The 19,261-nt window shown below is 39.0% G+C and overlaps 1 protein-coding gene across 2 annotated transcripts in view; it reads right to left on the bottom strand.

Annotated features, from left to right (window-relative positions):
* Positions 1-19,261, bottom strand: part of ZNF410 (zinc finger protein 410) — a 42,278-nt gene that overhangs the window by 18,915 nt on the left and 4,102 nt on the right. For both annotated transcript variants that reach the window (XR_003795963.1, XM_029238444.1), the window contains exons 2-5: positions 6,959-7,141; positions 5,880-6,015; positions 2,662-2,880; positions 1,225-1,416 (exon numbers count right to left, since the gene is read on the bottom strand). Coding sequence is in view for 1 of the 2 variants with exons in the window: in XM_029238444.1 (XP_029094277.1) it covers positions 1,225-1,416; positions 2,662-2,880; positions 5,880-6,015; positions 6,959-6,991 (580 nt within the window). In the remaining variant the exon portion in view is untranslated. The remainder of the gene's footprint in view (positions 1-1,224; positions 1,417-2,661; positions 2,881-5,879; positions 6,016-6,958; positions 7,142-19,261) is intronic.

The raw sequence follows: 19,261 nt of genomic DNA, 5'->3' as shown, positions 1-19,261 counted from the left end.
GTAGTACTGTATAGAGCAGGTCAGTAAACTTTGCCTGTAAAGGGCCAAACAGCAGATATTTTTGGCTTTGAGGGCCATGTGGTCTCTGTCACAACTACTCAACTTTGCCACAGTATCAGCCATAGACAATTAGTAATTAAAGGACATGCCTGTGTTCCAATATAACTTTATTTACAAAACAGGTGGTTACTTGGCCCTTTGCTGACTCCTGATATACAGCATCACACACAAAATTAAAATATTTCTGTATTTCAACTTAGATGGAAGTGACAGTATGTCTGTGGTAATGACAGTATGTACCTTATCTCAATAATTTTTTGTATTACCTTAATTGTCACAGGTTAATGAGAAAATACAGAGACAGACCTAAAACAAAAAATATTATGGCATGCTACACAAGCAAAGGTCTTGCAGTGGTTTAGGAGTGGTGTGAATAGAGCGATGGTCCCCAAGCTTTAACATGCATCATAACCACAATGAGGGCTTACTAAAAACTTCCAAGTTTCTGATTCAGTAAGATGAGACCTGATAATTTGCATTTCTAAATTACTGGTGATGCTGATGATCCAGGGACCACACTTTGAAAATTACTGGATAGAAAAAAAGTGGCACAGAGTAAATAGTACAGGCATGCTGAACTCAAAAGAAACCACACTATACCCTACTTGGATATTTAGGTCTTCTGGTGAATTGGTTCCACCCTCCCTGCCCTGCCCTGCCCACCCCCAACCCCCCAAAAAGCAGCACTATGGTAGCTGCTAATTGCTAACTCGCCATGAGCAGCAATTTAGTTTCAGCAAAACATTATCATCTGCCACACTGCCTTAAAATTAATTTTATTTTTATTGGTTTTATAGTTTTATTTCTATTAATTGATAAAACTGTCTTAATTTCATAATGGTGTAAAAGCTCTAAGTATAAGGACCATCACAATAAAAACAATTCAAGATAACACCAAGATGTGCGAAAAATTTTTTTCCTTTAAAAGGGGTTCAGTGTACTATTTAAAGCTGACAATTGAGAATGCTAGTTTAGTTGATTCTGCACATGAATCTGGCATGGCTGAGTTATTTTTCAGAAAATAAGAAAAACAATTTACATATTTCTAGCCTTCTGCTCTTACCAATAAAATAATTTGGATTATATGCAACTCAAAATATAGCCACTGTATTACCAAAATCTCTGCACAGAATACTGGAAAGGAAAACACCACAGGGGTCTCACCATTGCTGCTGGTTTTTGCATTCTTTGCCAGTTGTGCACGAGTAGCAGCAATCAAACTGTCGTGGGCCAACTCCTGAACCCGGAGGAACCATGGAATGCTACTGTCTGTGCTCTCACTGGAGAGGAAATCATTCCCTGAATCCTCTGCCTCATCTTGTACAAATACTAAGTGTTCGGCTGAAGAGCCCAGACCTGGAAGAAACAAAGAGGATATATGAAAGTTAGCCATCAAGTAATCCTTTGATTGGCCCTGGCTCAGAAACTCTGTGTCCTGATCAGCTATTCCAGACTTTCACCTCTCACCTCAAGCTTCTGTTCTCATACAAGATTAGGTTATCACCTTTCCACTCCCAGCTGACAGGCTGGTCTTTATCTTACCTACTCCTGTTTCAGAGGCAAAACGGTCTTTCCCAGCAACCAGGCTAACCCTCACCTCTAGGATCCCAATCCTATCTTTTAGTTTTCTCCTCTCCCAACTTCAACCCATTCCTCCTTAGTGGCCACCTTACAGCTTCCCTTTCAGCCTTTCAACCTGTCCAAGCTCAAGTCTCTCCCGCCTTTTTTTTTTAAAGAATAGAAAATCCCAAGTATGTCTCTAAATATCACCTTCTCACCTGCTCCTTCAAAGTCATGTTTCTTGAAGTTTCTTAACTTCTAACTTGTGTATCTACTTTCTCACCTGCTGTCCATTCCCTATCTCTTTAACCCTAAGCTCCACCTCTACTACCTCAATAACAATTGCTCTTGCTAAGTTTGCCAGACATACACTTGCCAGTCCTCATCTCACTGGCCCAGTATGTGGTATTTGGCATGATTCTGTACCTTTTCTTCTTTAAAACGTTTCCTTCCTTGGCTCCCCCCACATCATTCTCATTTTGTTTTCTTGAGGTCCCTCTCTCTAGAAGCTGCTTCCCATTCTTCTGTTACCCTCTTAAAATTTTTTTTCAGGGTCCCAGATTTGCCTTCTTTTCTGTTTATGCTCCAGACTACTCCTGAATCAAAGAATCCATGCTCATTGTTTCATACACTTCCTGAATGCTGATAAGCACTAAAACTACTTATTTCACAACAGACCTCTCTAGAACTCTGGATTCCTGTTTCTAACTCTCTAAAGGACACCTCCTCCTAAATGTCCCTGTGAAATCTCAATATCAACAGGCACAAATTGGAACTAATCATTCTCCCGCAGCCCTATTCTTCCTGTGTGCACTATCTTGGTGAATGACACCACTTAATTTCCCAAACAAAAAATTTTTGAGTCAACTTAGAGTCTGCCTTCTCCCTCTACATACCCAATTGATCACCAAACGACACCAATTCTCCAAAATAATTAAAGAATAGTTTCTTTCCACTTTAAATATGACTAAGTTAACTATTCCCTGCTCCCCAGTTTTTTTTCTTAAGCATGAGCAGAAGTCAGAAAAGGGTAAAGAATACCTGCTCTTGTTAGGTTAAGAAGAATAAAAGAAGTGCTATCACTTGGCTGTAGATCTTGCAACAAGCTAGGAGACTCTGGAGTGGACAAAAACTCTGGAGACTTCTGTACGGTCTGAGCCCTCGTCTCTTCTCCGTCTGGACCCACATTCACCTGAAGGCTTCTCAACACAGCCGAGGAAGGAACCTCCTTGGAGGAGTTAGTATGATTTGGAGTATCATCTAGTAAAGGGAAAATACCACAGCTTTATGTAGCACCTATCTCCAAGGAGTTCACCATTTTGATATATGGTACCTAACACCCTTGTAACATTCCTTAGTGGTACCTAACACCCTTGCAACATCCCTTAGTATCTAACACCCTTACAGGAGCAGACAGCATTTTCATTTTATAAATACAAAATCTGCCTCAGAAAAGAAGAGAGAGTGAAAGACAGCTAAAGGGTGTCAACCAAAATGTGAGGGGCAGACTCCTCTGATGGTCGGTGGTAACTAATACAAACCATCCACATTTGGACATTATAGACCTTTGTCCTTCTGAGGCCCCAAATCAGTATATTTCCCTTGAAAAATATAGTTACACAATGAATACAAACTCAAGAACAGGATCTAAATTTTAAACTATTTTTCTTGGGAAAAGAAACCTCTCTCTAATTTTTATAACATGTATGTGACAGTTCAGGTGAGTCATTAGGGGAAAAATCACAGCCTGGGATATAACTGAAATTGTATAGAATCATGAGTATGTTTCATTATGGTTCTGGGTTTATACCAGATGTAAAGAAATAATTCAGAAGACTTGCTTCTAGAACTTTATTCTAAGGGAGGGGATGAATTTCCAAAGGTTTTAGTTGCAATATAATGAAGAACTGCCAAAAGTGCTAAAGCATCCGATGTTTTCAGGGGTTTCATTCATCTTTATAGAAGGCAGGTTACATTATTTTCTTCTTTCAAGGAGATAACAGGTAAGGTTATAGAAATAAAGTGGAAGCCTAGGGACAGCACTGCCATTCCAAAGCCTAATGAAGTTGTACAACAAAGTGAATGAATTTAATGCCACACAACTGGTTAAATGGTAAATTTAACCGGTTAAAACGGTAAATTTTATATACACTTTACCACAAAAAAACTGTTCTTAAAGATCATAGCAGCACTGTTTGTCATAATACAACACTGGAAAATAACTACATATTCATCAGCTGTGGCATGGAAAAAGAAGTTGTGGTACACTCATATAACAGAATACTATATAGCAATGAAACCAAACAAACCAGAGCTACACACGAGGACGAATCGCACAAACATAAAAGGTACAACAAGATACACTCATATGATTCCATTCATTTAAAGTCCAAAATCAGCTAAAATTAGACTTGGGTGATTAAACTTGGAAAACAAAAAACGAATTTTAAAAAAATTGAGGGCAGTGGTGACCTATGGAAGAACAGAGGTTGCTTTAATCATGAAGGAACCCATGGAGGGCCTGGAAGCTGGCAACGTTCTACTTCTTGATTGGGGGGTGCTATCTCCTTTATAATAATTCTTCAAAAGGTATATCCATATAGTTTTGTGCTTTTCTGTGTCTATCACATATCCCAACTAAAAAGAAAACATGTAGGTCATGCATGGAATGATTCACACATATTTGGAAGGAAGGGGAATGAGATTAGGGAGGTATGTACAAGATACATTTGCGTTTGTAACACTACGTTTCATGAGCTGGGAAGTGAGTACATGGGTTTTCATTTACTATTATCTATAACTGGTTGTCTAAAATATTTTAAATCAAAATTAAAACTGAAAGAAGGTAATGTAGAAAAGAAGATGGATGCTTTTGTTCCTGTTTTCATTTCCTTTATTATTGTCAAAATATTTATTCAATAAATTAAAATTGGGAGAGAAAATTCAGGAAAAAAAGCCTAATGAAGATCAAATTTTATTAGCACATGGAAATTTTCACATATTGAAAATCCATGGATTTGGAAACACTCCCAACACACCAGTAGAAAAATGGGACTTGAGAGATCGAAGACGTGGGAAAGACAGGAGCTAGACAGAGAAACCTTAAATCAACACTGGTTGGTTGAATGTATCTGCCCTTAAGTCACTTCAAAAATCAAAAAAGAACACCACTAGAGGATAGTAACCAGAAGACTTTATAACAAATAAGTTGTCACCAATAGGTGACCCTCCCCTGATTTAACATTAATATTCCAAATTTTAAATATTCCAATTTCTAGAAAATAAAGAATCTATTGCATCCAAAAATAATGTTTTCCTTCCTAATAGTCAAGTGATAGGATCTCCTTCTTCTCATCCAAAGCTAATCTCACTACCCATGCTCAGCATTCTACTTCCTTCTACCTCTCCTGGAGCCTCCTCACCAATTATCTACTCTTTGTGTTTGCAGCTTCTCTAATGGGCTCTTTCCTCTTAGTATAAAACCACCCTCTAATATTTCGGATCTTAAAAAAGAACTCTTCAATGTACTTTATGTCCTTCTCTTTCTCCTTCCCATAGCAAGACAGCCTTTAGAAAGTATAGTTACTTCCTCAACTTGCACTGATACCTCAACCCACTGCAGCCTGGCTTTCCACTCCCTCTCCAAGGAGCAGGTCCTGCCTAGGTCAACAATGACCTCACTGACCCTATCTCATTGGGACAGCCCCTGTCTCACTGGGCCTCTTAGAAGCATTTGTCACACTTGACTATTCCCTTGGGTTCCATGCCTGCACTCTATGCCAGTATTCCTCCTATTGCTCTAGCCTTTCTTTCTTCCCTCCTTCACAGGCTCTCCTGCCTCACCCCATACCTTGAATAGGGAGTTCCACGCAGTTCTGCCTTGGCCTCCTTTTCTTCTCACTCTCACTCTATGGGTGTTCATAACCATTCCTATGACTTAAACTACCAATGCAGGGAATTCCCTGGCGGTCCAGTGGTTGGGACTCCACACTCTCAGTGCCAAGGGCCCGGGTTCAATCCCTGGTCGGGGAACTAAGATCCCACAAGCTGCGCGGTCTGGCCAAAAAAAAAATTTTTTTTTAAATAAATAAACTAACAATGCACTTATGACTCCCATGGTTGCTTTTTCTCCACAAGTCCTAATTTTTACAGTTTCTACCAGTCAGTTATAAAGTCAGTTATCACATTCCACCAGTACCACAGAGAAGGCTAAGCTCTTAAGACTTGTTTATCTTATCTCTGGTGATCTTAATTTTTACCTGGTAACATTAGCCGACTGCATTCTGAGGCCTCAGTCACTGGAAGGAGGGACAAGCAAGTAATGTCTTTAGCTTCTGATTCTACTAGCCCCTGTCCCAGTGGGATGGACGTATTCTGAACAAACTGTACCAGCAGCTGAAGGGGAAAGGGGGGGATGTGGAGACAACAAATAATACAGGTTATTATGAATGGATCTAAACCTCTGAATTTACCAAAAGGCAATGATGTAATTAAGTCTTGATTGCTCACCAGTCTCAACCTTATTCATAGAAAAACTAGATTAACTACAAAATAATATTTTAACTCATTTTTATCAAGTGTTCTAGATAAAAATTGAATCGTATAATTAACTTCTATCACCTTCCATAAAACAGAGAAATGATAAAAATAATTATATTTTTAAATGGTGGCTATTACAAATTCAACTGCATTGTACTGATTATATTTTATAAAGCACTCTTCTGTGTATAGGCTCTTTTAATCCTCACTGTAACTTAGTGAGATTAAACATGTATTTTAAAGACAAGGAATCAAGTTGAAGACACTAAATGACTAGTCCAAGGTCACATTACTAGTTAGGAGCAATGTCAGTCTTCATACTTAGGTAACATGATTCCAAATTCAGTGATCTTTCCACTAAGCAACACACATGTTCTAAAATTAAAATGAGAAAAGTGAATAAAAATTTTAAATGTTTAAATCCCCTAATCACATTTAAAAAGAAAACACTTTTAGATATATACAAAATTAATAAAAAATGGTTTGTGGTAGTAAATATTACATATATGTCATATACATAAATTTTGTTATTATGTAAATGTATAATAATTTACATTTATTTAAATAACAAGCATAAAAAGTCATAAAAGGTAAGAATTGAATATTTAAATTTTTGAGAAAGTACTTAGTAACAGAAAAATAATAAGCTAGTAGTTACAACCAAAACCATATGGCCCACAAAACCTAAAATATTTATTACCTGGCACCATTACAGAAAAAGTTTGCTGACTCCTGAACTAAGAATAAACTCTGGAATACAGCCCACCAAAAGAAAAGAAAACCAGTTGCCTGGGCTCACCTCTGGTTTGGATTCTAACTCATCTGATAACATTGATTCAGCTTCCAAATCCTGTAGCTGTTCAGGGGACAGGTTAAAATTTTAATTCAGAGTCAATGACACCTTCCTGTTATGCTCATACTCCTCTAGGAAGTGCTATGCTTTTCCTGTAAGATGCTGGGCTGGGTGGGTAATTAATTTAGCCTAAAAAAGGAAAAAAGAAAGAGAGAGAGAATTCAGAGCAGTAGGAAAATGTAGCTAAAAAAACAAAGCCACTTCTTTACATATCCAAAAAGCACAACAAGCAAGCAAATAAAGAATTCAGCCCAAAACACTTGTTTTAAAATAGAACAAGCCCAACAGATATCAAAACCCATAAAAAGTTGTACTTTATTTTTTATTTTTATTTTTTTTTAAAAGTTGTACTTTAATGCTGAATTTCTAACAATCTATTCTAAGAACATAGAGAGCAGACTTGTGGTTGCCAAGGGGGAAGGGGGTGGGGGAGAAATGGATTGGGAGTTTGGGATTATCAGATGCAAACTATTATATATAGAATGGATAAACAAGGTCCTACTGTAGAGCACAGGGAACTATATTCAATATCCTGTAATAAAGTACAATGGAAAAGAATATGAAAAAGTATACACATACATATATAGGTAATGATATAACTGAATCATTTTGCTGTACAGCAGAAACACAACACTGTAAATCAACTATACTTCAATAAATTTAAAAATAAATAAAATAAAAAATAAGAAAAGATCTTAAGTATGGAAAAAGCTATATGCCCAAAGAATTTCACCTTATCATCTGTGATAATAACTGTAAGCAACATATAAATATAGATATATATTCAATTAGGTAATGGTTGATTACTGTATGACTTAAAAATACAGTTATGGGGCTTCCCTGGTGGTGCAGTGGTTGAGAGTCCGCCTGCCGATGCAGGGGACACGGGTTCGTGCCCCGATCTGGGAAGATCCCACATGCTGTGGAGCGGCTAGGCCCGAGGGCCATGGCCGCTGAGCCTGCGCGTCCGGAGCCTGTGCTCCACAACGGGAGAGGCCACAACAGTGAGAGGTCCACGTACCACAAAAAAAAAAAAAAAAAGTTATGAAAACAATGCAACAAAAATGCTAAGACATTAAATTACAAAAACAAAACACAAAATTATACACTTGTTATTAAAACTAGTTAAGATAAGCACAGGAAAAAGTAAAAGGAAATTCACACAGCCATGATAGTCACTGTACTGGGTGGGTGGTAGGCTGGTGTGACGTTTTTCTTCTCTTAATTTCCCAATTTTTTATAAAAGGTAATTACACAGTCAAAATTTGAACAGTGTTTCCTCAAAGTAGTATTCTCGGGACACTCATGAAGCTGTTTCCCCCGCTTACTTTAAATTCTTACTTTCTTGATGACTATCCTTAGTGTTGTGTTTGGATTCCTTTTTCTTTTTTGTGTGTATTTATCTATTATAGATTTTTGGTTTGCTGGTATTTATCTATTATAGATTTTCGGTTTGCGGTTACCATGAAATTTTGGTATAGTAGTCTGTATATACACAGTTGTTTTAAGATGCTGATCTCTTAATTTCAAATGCATTTTAAATATCCTGCATTTTCACTCTCCTCCTCTCATGATTACTTGTTTTGATATCATATTTTATATCTAATTGTTTTGCATATCTCTCAACTGCTCTTGTGGATGGAGATGATTTTATTACTTTTGCTTTTTAACCTCCCTACTAGTTTGTGTGTGGATGATTTCCTACCTTGACTGTATGTTTGCCTTTACCAGTGAGCTTTCCCATTTTGTAATTTTCTTGTTTCTAGTTGTGGCCTTTTCTTTTCCACCTAGAGAAGTTTCTTTAGCATTTGTTGTAAAGCTGGTTTGATGGTGCTGAATCCTTTTAGCTTTTGCTTGTCTGTAAAGGTTTTGATTTCTCCATCAAATCTGAATGAGAGCCTTGCGGGGTAGAGGATTCTTGGTTGTAGGTTTTTCCCTTTTGTCACTTAAAATGTACTGTGGCACTCTCTCCTGGCCTGCAGATTCTGCTGAAAAATCAGCTGATAACCTTATGGGAGTTCCCTTGTATGTTATTTGTTGCTTTGCCCTTGTTGCTTTTAGTATTTTCTCTTTATCTTTAATCTTTGTCAATTTGTTTTTGTTTTTGTTTTTGTTTTTGTTTTGCGGTACACGGGCCTCTCACTGTTGTGGCCTCTCCCGTTGTGGAGCACAGGCTCCAGACGCGCAGCCTGAGCGGTCATGGCTCATGGGCCCAGCCGCTCCGCGGCATGTGGGTTCTTCCCAGACCGGGGCGCAAACCCATGTCCCCTGCATTGGCAGGCGGACTCTCAACCACTGCGCCACCAGGGAAGTCCAATCTTTGTCAATTTGGTTACTATGTGTCTCAGCATGTTTTCCCTTGGGTTAATCCTGTACGGGACTCTCTGCACTTCCTGGACTTGGGTAACTGTTTCCTTTCCCACATTAGGGAAGTTTTCAGCTATTATCTCTTCAAATATTTTCTCAGGCCCTTTCTCTCTCTTTTCTCCTTCTGGGACCCCTATAATGCAAACGTTAGTGTGTGTGATGTCCCAGAGGTCTCTTAAAATGTCCTTTCTTTTCATTCTTTTTTCTTCATTCTGTTCCGTGGCAGTGCTTTCCACTATTCTTTCTTCCCACTCACCAATCCGTTCTGCCTCATTTATTCTGCTACTGATTCCTTCCAGTGTATTTTTCATTTTAGTTATTGTATTCTTCAACTGTTTGGTCACTCTTTGTATTTTCTAACTCTTTGTTAAAAACTTCTTGTAACTTCTCACTCTGTGCATCCATTCTTTTCCTGAGTTCTTGGTTCATCTTTATGATCATTACTCTTAACTCTTTCTTGAGTAGATTGCCTATCTCCACTTCACTTAGTTGTTGTTTGGGGGTTTTATCTTGTTCCTTTGTCTAGAACATATTCCTCTGCCATCTCATTTTGTCTGAATTTCTATTCGTATTTTTATGTATGTGGTAGGTTAGTTACATTTCTCAACCCTGGAGAAGTGACCCTCTGTAGGGGATGTCCAGGTGTCCCAGCAGTACACTCCCCTCTCATCACGCAAGGGCCAGGGACCATCTGGTCACAGGGTAGGTTCTGACTTGTGTTTGCAGACTCAGTTCCACAGGCTGTGAGACTGTAGTTTTCTTGCTTCTGGTATCTGCCCCCTGGTGGGTGAGGCTGGGTCTTGGCCCTCTGGTGGGCAAGGCCGAGTCAAGGGGCATGTCTAGAGGTGGCTGTGGGATCAGGAAGTCTTTAGGCAGCCTGTCTGCTGATGGGTGGGGTTGTGTTCTTGCCCTGTTGGCTGTTTGGTCTGAGGCATCCCAGCACTACAGGCTGTTGGGTAGGGCTAGGTCTTGGTGATAATGACGCAAGCAAGATGTCAGCCTCCAGCAAGAGTTCACACTGATGAATACTCCCCGATATCTCTGCCACCAGTGTCAATGTCCTCAAGGGGAGCCAAAGCCACCCCCACCCCCACCCCCGTCCTCCCCAGGAGACCCTCCAAGACCAGCAGGTAGGTCTGGCCCAGGCTCCTATGAAGTCATCACTGCTTTTGCCCTGAGTCCCACTGCGTGCAAGACCTTGTGTGCACCCTCCAAGAGTGGAGCTCCTGTAATTAAGCCCCAATGGCCCTCAAAGCCAAATGCTCTGAGGGCTCCTCCTCCAGACATCAGACCCCGCAGGCTGGGGAGCCCGATATGGGGCTCAGAACGCTCACTCCCATGGGAGAACTTCTGCAATATAGCTATTCTCCAGTTTGTGGGTTACCCAGCTGGGGAGTATGGGATTTGATTATATCGCAAGTGTACCCCTCCTACCGTCTCGTTGTGGTTTCTTCTTTATGTCTTTGGATGTAGATTATCTTTTTGGTAGGTTCCAGTCTTTTTCATCAATGGTTGTTCAGCAGTTAGCTGTGATTTTGCTGTGCTCATGAGAGGAGGTGAGCTCAAGGTCCTTCTACTCTGCCATCTTGTCCTCCCATCCTCTAAATTCTTACTTTCTTAAAGCTTTTCTTTCAGGATTTTGGCAAATAAGTCCACTTTATTTCACACAATTTTTGCTTAAATTGGAAGCACTATTATATACAAAATAAGCATACAGTGTAAAATATACCCAGGATGGGAGTTTTCAATACATACCAAGGTAGAGTGGAAAGTCAGAATAAGAAAGACTTACTCTACAAAAAGGGCATTTAGAAGTACGTGAATAAATGTCTATTCTCCTGTTGGTTAAACCTCTCCCCAATGCTAGCTTCCAGAAATCCTCACTTTCATCATAAAAAAAATGTATAAGATGTAAATGAAAAGGCTCATTTTAAGTTTACCACATAAAGCCGTCATAAATCCCTGACTTTTCCTCTCACATACGTTTTTCTTATTCAAGCACTATAACTGCTCAATGTAGTTTACCCATCCCTCTTTTCAGAGAGGAAGGAACCGAGGCTTAGTACAGTTATTTGCTCAAGTTATTAAGCTGCAGAGCCAGCATTCCCACCCACAGAGCAGGCTGGCATGAATAGTAATTACATCTCTCTAGGTCTGATCTTGAATCATCAGGATTCAAGAATTAAGAATTCCTTTTCCCCAATTCCAGCTCATTTCAAGAAGCCAAGAAATTACCAAATGTTTGCTTAGGTTAACCTTAAGGTTCCTCCAACTTGAAGATTCCAGGACTGTAAAATCTCTAAGAAACTAGACAACTATTTACTGTCCTTTATATTTGTTAGTTTTCTTAGAAACTGAAGGCACTGGCTCCATTTCTGATATCCTTACCTAATGAAAATTTTTAAAAATTTAGTATATGAACATGTGTACCAAACAAGGGAAAAAATCAGATATACTATATTTTAGACATTTTTGCAAATCTGTAATAACAATTTAGAGAAGGGAGCTGCCACCTCTCTTACAGTTTAATAGATACCTCTAGATCACCATTTCTCATGCTCATGGTTATCTGTGATGTTTCATTTTAGTCATTTCAATGATAATTTTTTTTAAATTAACACATGCATTTTCTGGAACAAATCAGTATCCATATTATAACTGAGTTCTACCACACAATTTTGGTGCCCAGTTTGTGGTTTGTATGTTTGCTGTATAAACAAAAGAGAGATGAGTAGGATGCAGCAGAATAGGCAGGATGACCTCAAAAGAATCTGTATTGGAGCACTCAGTACCATATCGAGTGTATTAGGTGGATCTCATCTTTAACACAGCAAATTGCTATGTACGTTAGCTGGAAATGTGATGGCAAATATGCAATTAAAATTTTCTATTCCCAATTCAAGTTACCCACTTAACAGATTTCAAAAACTACAATTCAAATATTTTTTTACATTAACAGCTTCATTGAGATGTAATTCACATACCATACGGGTCACTCATTTCAAAAGTACAACTAAATTTTTTTAGTATATTCACAGTTATGCGACCATAACCACAATCAATTTTACAACAATTTCTTCACCCCAAAACAGAAACCTATTAGTAATCACTCCCCATTTCCTCCCAAACCTTCCGCTGACCAAGCCTAGGCAACCACTAATCTATTTTTTGTCTCTATGGATTTCCCTATTCTGGACATTTCATATAAATGGAATTATATATGTAATCTTTTGTGTTTGGCTGCTTTCGCGTAGCCTACTGTTTCCAATGTTCATCCTTGTTATAGCATGTACCAGTACTTAATTTCCTTTTATTGTCAAATAATATTCTATTGCATGGATATACATTTTATTTGTCCATTTATCAGTTGACGGTCATTTGGGTTGTTTCCACAATTTGGCTATCATGAATAATGCTGCTATAACATTCATGTACAAATTTTTTTAAATTAATTTATTTATTTTTGGCTGTGTTGGGTCTTTGTTGCTGTGTGCGGGCTTTCTCTAGTTGTGGCGAGTGGGGGCTACTCTTTCGTTGTGGTGCGCAGGCTTCTCATTGCAGTGGCTTCTCTTGTTGCGGAGCACGGGCTCTAGGCACGCGGGCTTCAGGAGTTGTGGCATGCAGGCTCAGGAGTTGTGGCTCACGGGCTTAGATGCTCACCGGCATGTGGGATCTTCCCAGACCAGGGCTCGAACCCATGTCCCCTGCACTGGCAGGAGGATTCTTAAACACTGCGCCACCAGGGAAGCCCCATGTACAAATTTTTGTGTGGACATATGTTTTCACTCTTTAGGGTATACATCTAGGAGTGGAAATGATAGGTGATACAGTAACTGTGCTTAACCTCTTGAGGAATTACCAGGCTATTTTCCAAAGTGGCTGCACTAGTTTACAATCTCACCAGAAGTGCATGAGGGATCCAATTTCTCCCTATCCTCTCCTTTTAAAATACACCTTTTGTTATTACAGCCATCCTAGTGAGTGTGAAGTGGTAACTCACTGTAGTTTTGAGTTGCATTACCTGATGGCTAATGATGTTGAGCATCTTTTCATGTGCTTATATGCCATTTGTACATCTTTTTTGGAGAAATGCTTATTCAGATCGTTGGCCCATTTTTAAATTGAGTTGTCTTTTTACTATTGAGTTGTAAGAATTCTTTATATATTCTAGATACGAGTCCCTTACCAGATATAAGATTTGCCCAAACTTTCTCCCTTTCTGTGTTATCTTTTTATTTGCAACACAAATCTTATCTTCTTCTGAATAAGCCAACTCTAACTCTACAAAGTTATCAAACAATACCTCACTGAAACTGGCTTTCAAGGACTTCTGGCCAGTTTTGGTTGAATATGAGATCTGATTATCATAAACTGCTTCACAATGCCTTCACATCACAAATACTACCTTGTATGATATTCTCTACATTGCTATTACTAAAGTTAAAATATAGAAACAGATTATATATATTAGTGAATCCAAAGCTAAATCTTTCCACTATTCAGATCAACATTGAGTATTTCATTTCAGTAAAACAACATCTCTACAACATAATATGAATGTTAATTTGGATTTTCTTGGGTTTTGGTATGGTTTATGTCTATATACTTACTCATAAAGATATAAATCCATGGTAACAACGGACATAACACTGATAACCTAAACTGTACTATATACATGGTTCCTATGGCCATCAAAACATATTAGATTGCTTAAGAAAACAACCTTGCTTCAGCATGTATTATATATTTTAAAAAATTCCACTGACCCTACCATTGCTAGTACTAAATTATTTGTAAATTTGTTTTGATTTTATAGTTGATTAAAAGGTATAGGGGTTCAACACAGGAGGGATAAGGATTACCTAGCTTTTTTTTTTTTTTTTTGCGGTACACGGGCCTCTCACTGTTAACAGCCTCTCCCGTTGCGGAGCACAGGCTCCGGACGCACAGGCCCAGCGGCCATGGCTCACAAGCCCAGCCGCTCCGCGACATGTGGGATCCTCCCGGACTAGGGCACAAACCTGTGTCCCCTGCATCGGCAGGCGGACTCTCAACCACTGTGCCACCAGGGAAGCCCGATTACCTAGCTTTTTGTTTGAGTATATTTAAAGTATTTATGATAAAAATAATGTACCAGTATGGGGTTGGGGGGGAGTGTCCAATGCAATGTCTTTCCTTCAAATGCAATTTACATGACACTAGAGTGAAAGACACTGCTTTACTCAAAGAGAAGTTATTTTCAAGATAATTATGGGTCTCAGATGAAATTTCTTCCCAGGCTTTCTTATATTAATTAAGATAAGAGATTAGAGATGCAATACCAAGCAGTCGCCTACATCACCCGAAGTCCTTTAATTGGACAGTAATATTTGCTCATTTTTATTTTGTATCTTTACCCAGACAGACAAAATTTGTATTCTTATTTCCTTCTAAATAGAAAAATTACTAATTTAGCTCCATAAAAAATAAAAGAGATAATGATATTTAACTATCAGCAACAAAGGCCAGGCACATCAAATCCTATTTTCCACAAATCATAACATAAATAAGGAATCTTGGCTCTGGATGAAGAGTTCATAACAAAACTAACTGATCTCAGAAACCGAAGGATTGGTCTGAGTATACTGTTCAGACCTTTTCTCTCTCTACCCTTGGCAACAACTAAATTTTACTGTGTGCATGGTTCCCTATGGCCATGAAAGCATATTAGACTGCTTAAAGGAACAATCTTGGTCTAGCACATATTATATTTTTTAGAAATCCACTGACCCTACCACTGCTATTATTGAATATATTACCCCATAGTCAGCCTAAGGGTTAAAAAAAATGCACGCAACACAAACCTTTGCAATGAACCAAAGCAAAGAACACAAGAAGCCCTGAAAAGTTCTGGGAATAAGTAACGAGAGAACACCTAACAACAGCAAAGTTGATTTAGGACAACAGCAATCTCTATGGCCATCCTGAAAACAGCTCTCTTTCTGTTTTTAGCCAAATAAATCCTGGGAACTGAAGTTTGATAAACTGTATTCTTTTTTTACAGTACACTCAACATCATCCAGCAAATTATGCATTAACACTAAGGAGCTGAACAAGTTTAATAAAGAAGTTGAGATGTTTAAAAAAAAAAAATCCAAGGTCTCTAAAGCAGGAATCTAAATTCTGCCTCTGACTCATTGGTTGAGACCTGGGCAAGCTATTCATCTTCTTGGCCCTCGGAAACTTATCTGAAATACAGAAATGAAATAGGTCTACCCTAAGATTATTTATATATCAGGCAATAGAAATAATTACAAAATTCTTCAGAAACAAAGTTCTGCATAAGTGCTTAAGAAACAAGTAAATCTATCAAATGCTTAATATACTATAAAAGGTTAAGAAATCTGCTTTTTGTTACTGAGTCCAAATTTCCTATAGAGCAGTGGTTTTCAAACTTTTTTGACTGCAACCCACAGTACGATACATTTTCCATCATAACCCAGAGAATGAAACACACACAGAGATACACACAAATAACATATTTTCATAAAACAATAAAATACTAACATATACTAATCTCATGCACTTTGAATTTATTTTTAAATGATAAGATCCACGAAAATGTTCTCACAGCCATTAACAGGTTATGTCCCACAGATAGAAAAACACTATAAAGTATTTTCAAGTGTCTAAAATGCATATGTTTAACACAGAATCAGTCTTAAAATATAAAGCCATAGATATAAACCTGCTATAAGTATATATTACAAACAATCAGCAATTACCATTGATAAAAGTCTTGGTGAAATTGAGATTACTTAAACCTCAAACCTCCTTGAGGTCTGCAAAGGAAAATACTACACACTAGGCAAAGAAAGACAAAGTAGTTTTTCTAATTAACCAGTCTTTGGTCCCACACCCTACTGAAGAACTCTCATATACTAGACAGGAATTAGTGGTAACACCATTTCCCTAGAGTACGTATGGCCTAAAACCAATGAAGGCTACATGAAGAAATACTGGGAGGGAAAAACCAATCCAAAGTAAACTAAGCAAGCAACAGGGGAACAGAGCTGATACAGGTCTCTTGCCTTAGTCCTGACTGCCATACAAAAGGGAGTGTATTCCAAACAGAAAGATGACCAGAGGCTTTAACACTCTGCATCATGAAAGAAACAGAACAGCATTGTGTCAACCTCCAAAAAGCAATGTGATTCCACCCTAGAATACAAAGCCCAGAATACCAGTATTGCTCTTATCCTCTTGAGGGAGGTAGAAAATGCCTTGACCTTGACCCGGTTTTGGAAAGAAGGGGAAGACTGAGGGAGGCTTGAGAAAAAAGAGGGAAGAAACTGAGAAACACTGTGCTCCCCCAGTTGGTCACTATTCATAAAGGTTAAAATAAAGCACATAATTTCAACCAAGAGGACTAGTCTCTCTTACCATGGGCCAATCTGCTCCCCCGAAACCTGTGGCTGACCACAGATACGGACAGGAACAAAACTCAGTTAATACTTAAAAAACGAAAACGAAATTCTACTAATGTTAGTGAATTCCAAAGACCAAAAATTAAAATTTAAAAAAGAGCAGTTTAAGTTTTGGCATAAAATAGTAGTGAAAGGAACAGAAAAACCAAGTAACTTTTTTTTTTTTTTTTTTTTTTTTTGCGGTACACGGCCTCTCACTGTTGGGGCCCCTCCCGTTGCAGACCACAGGCTCCAGACGCGCAGGCTCAGCGGCCATGGCTCACGGGACCAGCCACTCCGCGGCATGTGGGATCTTCCCGGACCCGGGCACGAACCCGTGTCCCCTGCATCGGCAGGCGGACTCTCAACCACTGCGCCACCAGGGAAGCCCCCCAAGTAACTTTTTAATATCATATCTAGTATATGATATAGCATGAGAGTTAATTAAATTCTAATGATAAAGTGGTAACGGGTACTGATAAAAGACATTTGGAATATAGAACTGTGAAGCCAGAATGAATCTCAGAAACCGTAGCATTCATCCTGCGCGCGCCTTCCCTCTTCTCTTCACAGGATCTTCTGGGGTGCTCCATTCCTACAGCCCTGATTTTTATTCCGGTCACCTCCCCATTTCTCTGCAATCCTTCAGAGACAAATTTAAGCCAATGATCTTCATGCTGCCAAATTTAATGGATACTTTGCTGCCCTAATCCTACTTGACCTTTGCAAGGGACAGCTATTATTTTTGACTGTTCCACATTCATTCCCCCGTTTGGGTGACAGGATCCACATTTTGTTGGGGGATCTATCCCTCCCCCACTGGATACATTCTGAGTGAGATTATAGATTAAGGTGTTCTTTTCTATCCTGACCAACTGTTGGATACTCAACCCATGATGAACAAATCAGATACTTTTCCTCAGAACGTGAATTCTAAAAGAAGTAACTGAGGTGAAAACTGCTGTAGCAGCCCATTCACTCCAGTACTGCAATTAGCAGCCTCCCCTTGGGGCTGCTCAGATTCCTGTCCTTTTCAAAGCCAGGGCCTTCAGCATTTCCTTTGATCCTGTCAGCTGCCCACATCCTTGTCATAAATTCCTCTTCTCCTCAAGTAAATTGGTCATTTGCAACCAGAGCCATAACTGATATTTTCCCTTAGAAGTACTGCCTCCTTCCTCAAACACTTTACTTACTCTCTTTTGCTTCTAAGATACTTCTTCCTTATTCTAATCCTACCTCATTGGCCATTCCTCCAGTTTCCTTCGATAACTCCTGTATTCCTCCTCCACTCATCCTCTAAATATTAATGTTCTTCAGGATAGTTTGCAGGCCAGGCCCTCTTCTCTTGCTAGACTCTCTTCCTAGTGTGAACTCATGGCTTTAAATGATACGGTCTCCAAAATTTTTATCTATAGCCCAGATATCTCCTCTGAGCTGCAAACTGGTACATAGGAAGGATTGCTTATTTGACATCTCTACCTCATGTTTTGATATCTCAAATTTAACATGTTCAAAATGAATTCTCTCCCAAGCCTATTTCCCATCCTCCCCTGCCAGCCCCTCTCACCACAACCCTCCGTTCAAGGGAGGATCACCATTCACCCCATTTAGAAGTCACTTTTATTACTTTATTTCCTTTGTTCCCAGTATCCAGTCCAGCTGCAAGTCTGGACTTGATTCTGTCTCCAAAATAGATTGCAAATCCACCTACTTCTACCTCTACTGCCACTACTCTACTCCAGGCCACCATCAACCTTGCCTTGAAGTACTGTTACTGTCTCCTAACTGGTCTCCCTGCTTCTATACTTTGCCTCCCTCCATTCTCTTCACATCACTTAATATCATCTTAAAATGCAAATTTTCACATTTTTTTTTCACGTGGCTTCCCAATGCATCTAGAAAAAATCCAAACTCCTTATCCTGGCCTATAAGGAACTATGTGATCCATTCCTGCGTCCATTCAACCTCCAGCCAGATGACTCTCCCTTAGTTCCTTGAACATATTAAGCTCTTTCCTATGTTAGGGATTTGCACACATCATTTCCTCTACTTAGGAATGCTTTCTCTTCCATTGCTCTTTTTCATTCTTCAGGGCTGTACTTAACTATCAACTCATGCAGAAACACTCTGCCTGATAACCTTATCCAAGGAAGGTTCCTCATACCCCCACTTTTATTTTCTATCTCTGCTGTCTCCATTACAGCACTTACCACAATTTCTAATTCTTTTGTTTTGATACAGTATTCACTTTTTGTCTGGCTACCCCCTAAATTGTAAGCTCCATAAACAAAGGCAAGAACTAGCCTGTCTTGTTCACTACTGTATCTCCCAGAACCCAGAACCCATCACCTAGTGCCTGGCAAAGTATTGTAGGTAATTCATAAGGAATTTAGGTCTCCAAGAGTCATTTCTGATACTGTGAAGCTCTGAGATTGTC

The sequence above is a fragment of the Monodon monoceros genome, unplaced genomic scaffold (genome assembly GCF_005190385.1).
Source record: "Monodon monoceros isolate NGI ecotype Baffin Bay Population unplaced genomic scaffold, NGI_Narwhal_1 Super_Scaffold_21, whole genome shotgun sequence".
NCBI classification, from domain to species: domain Eukaryota; kingdom Metazoa; phylum Chordata; class Mammalia; order Artiodactyla; family Monodontidae; genus Monodon; species Monodon monoceros.
The sequence above is the reverse complement of the archived record's forward strand: the minus strand, read 5'-3'. Positions and strand labels throughout refer to the sequence as shown.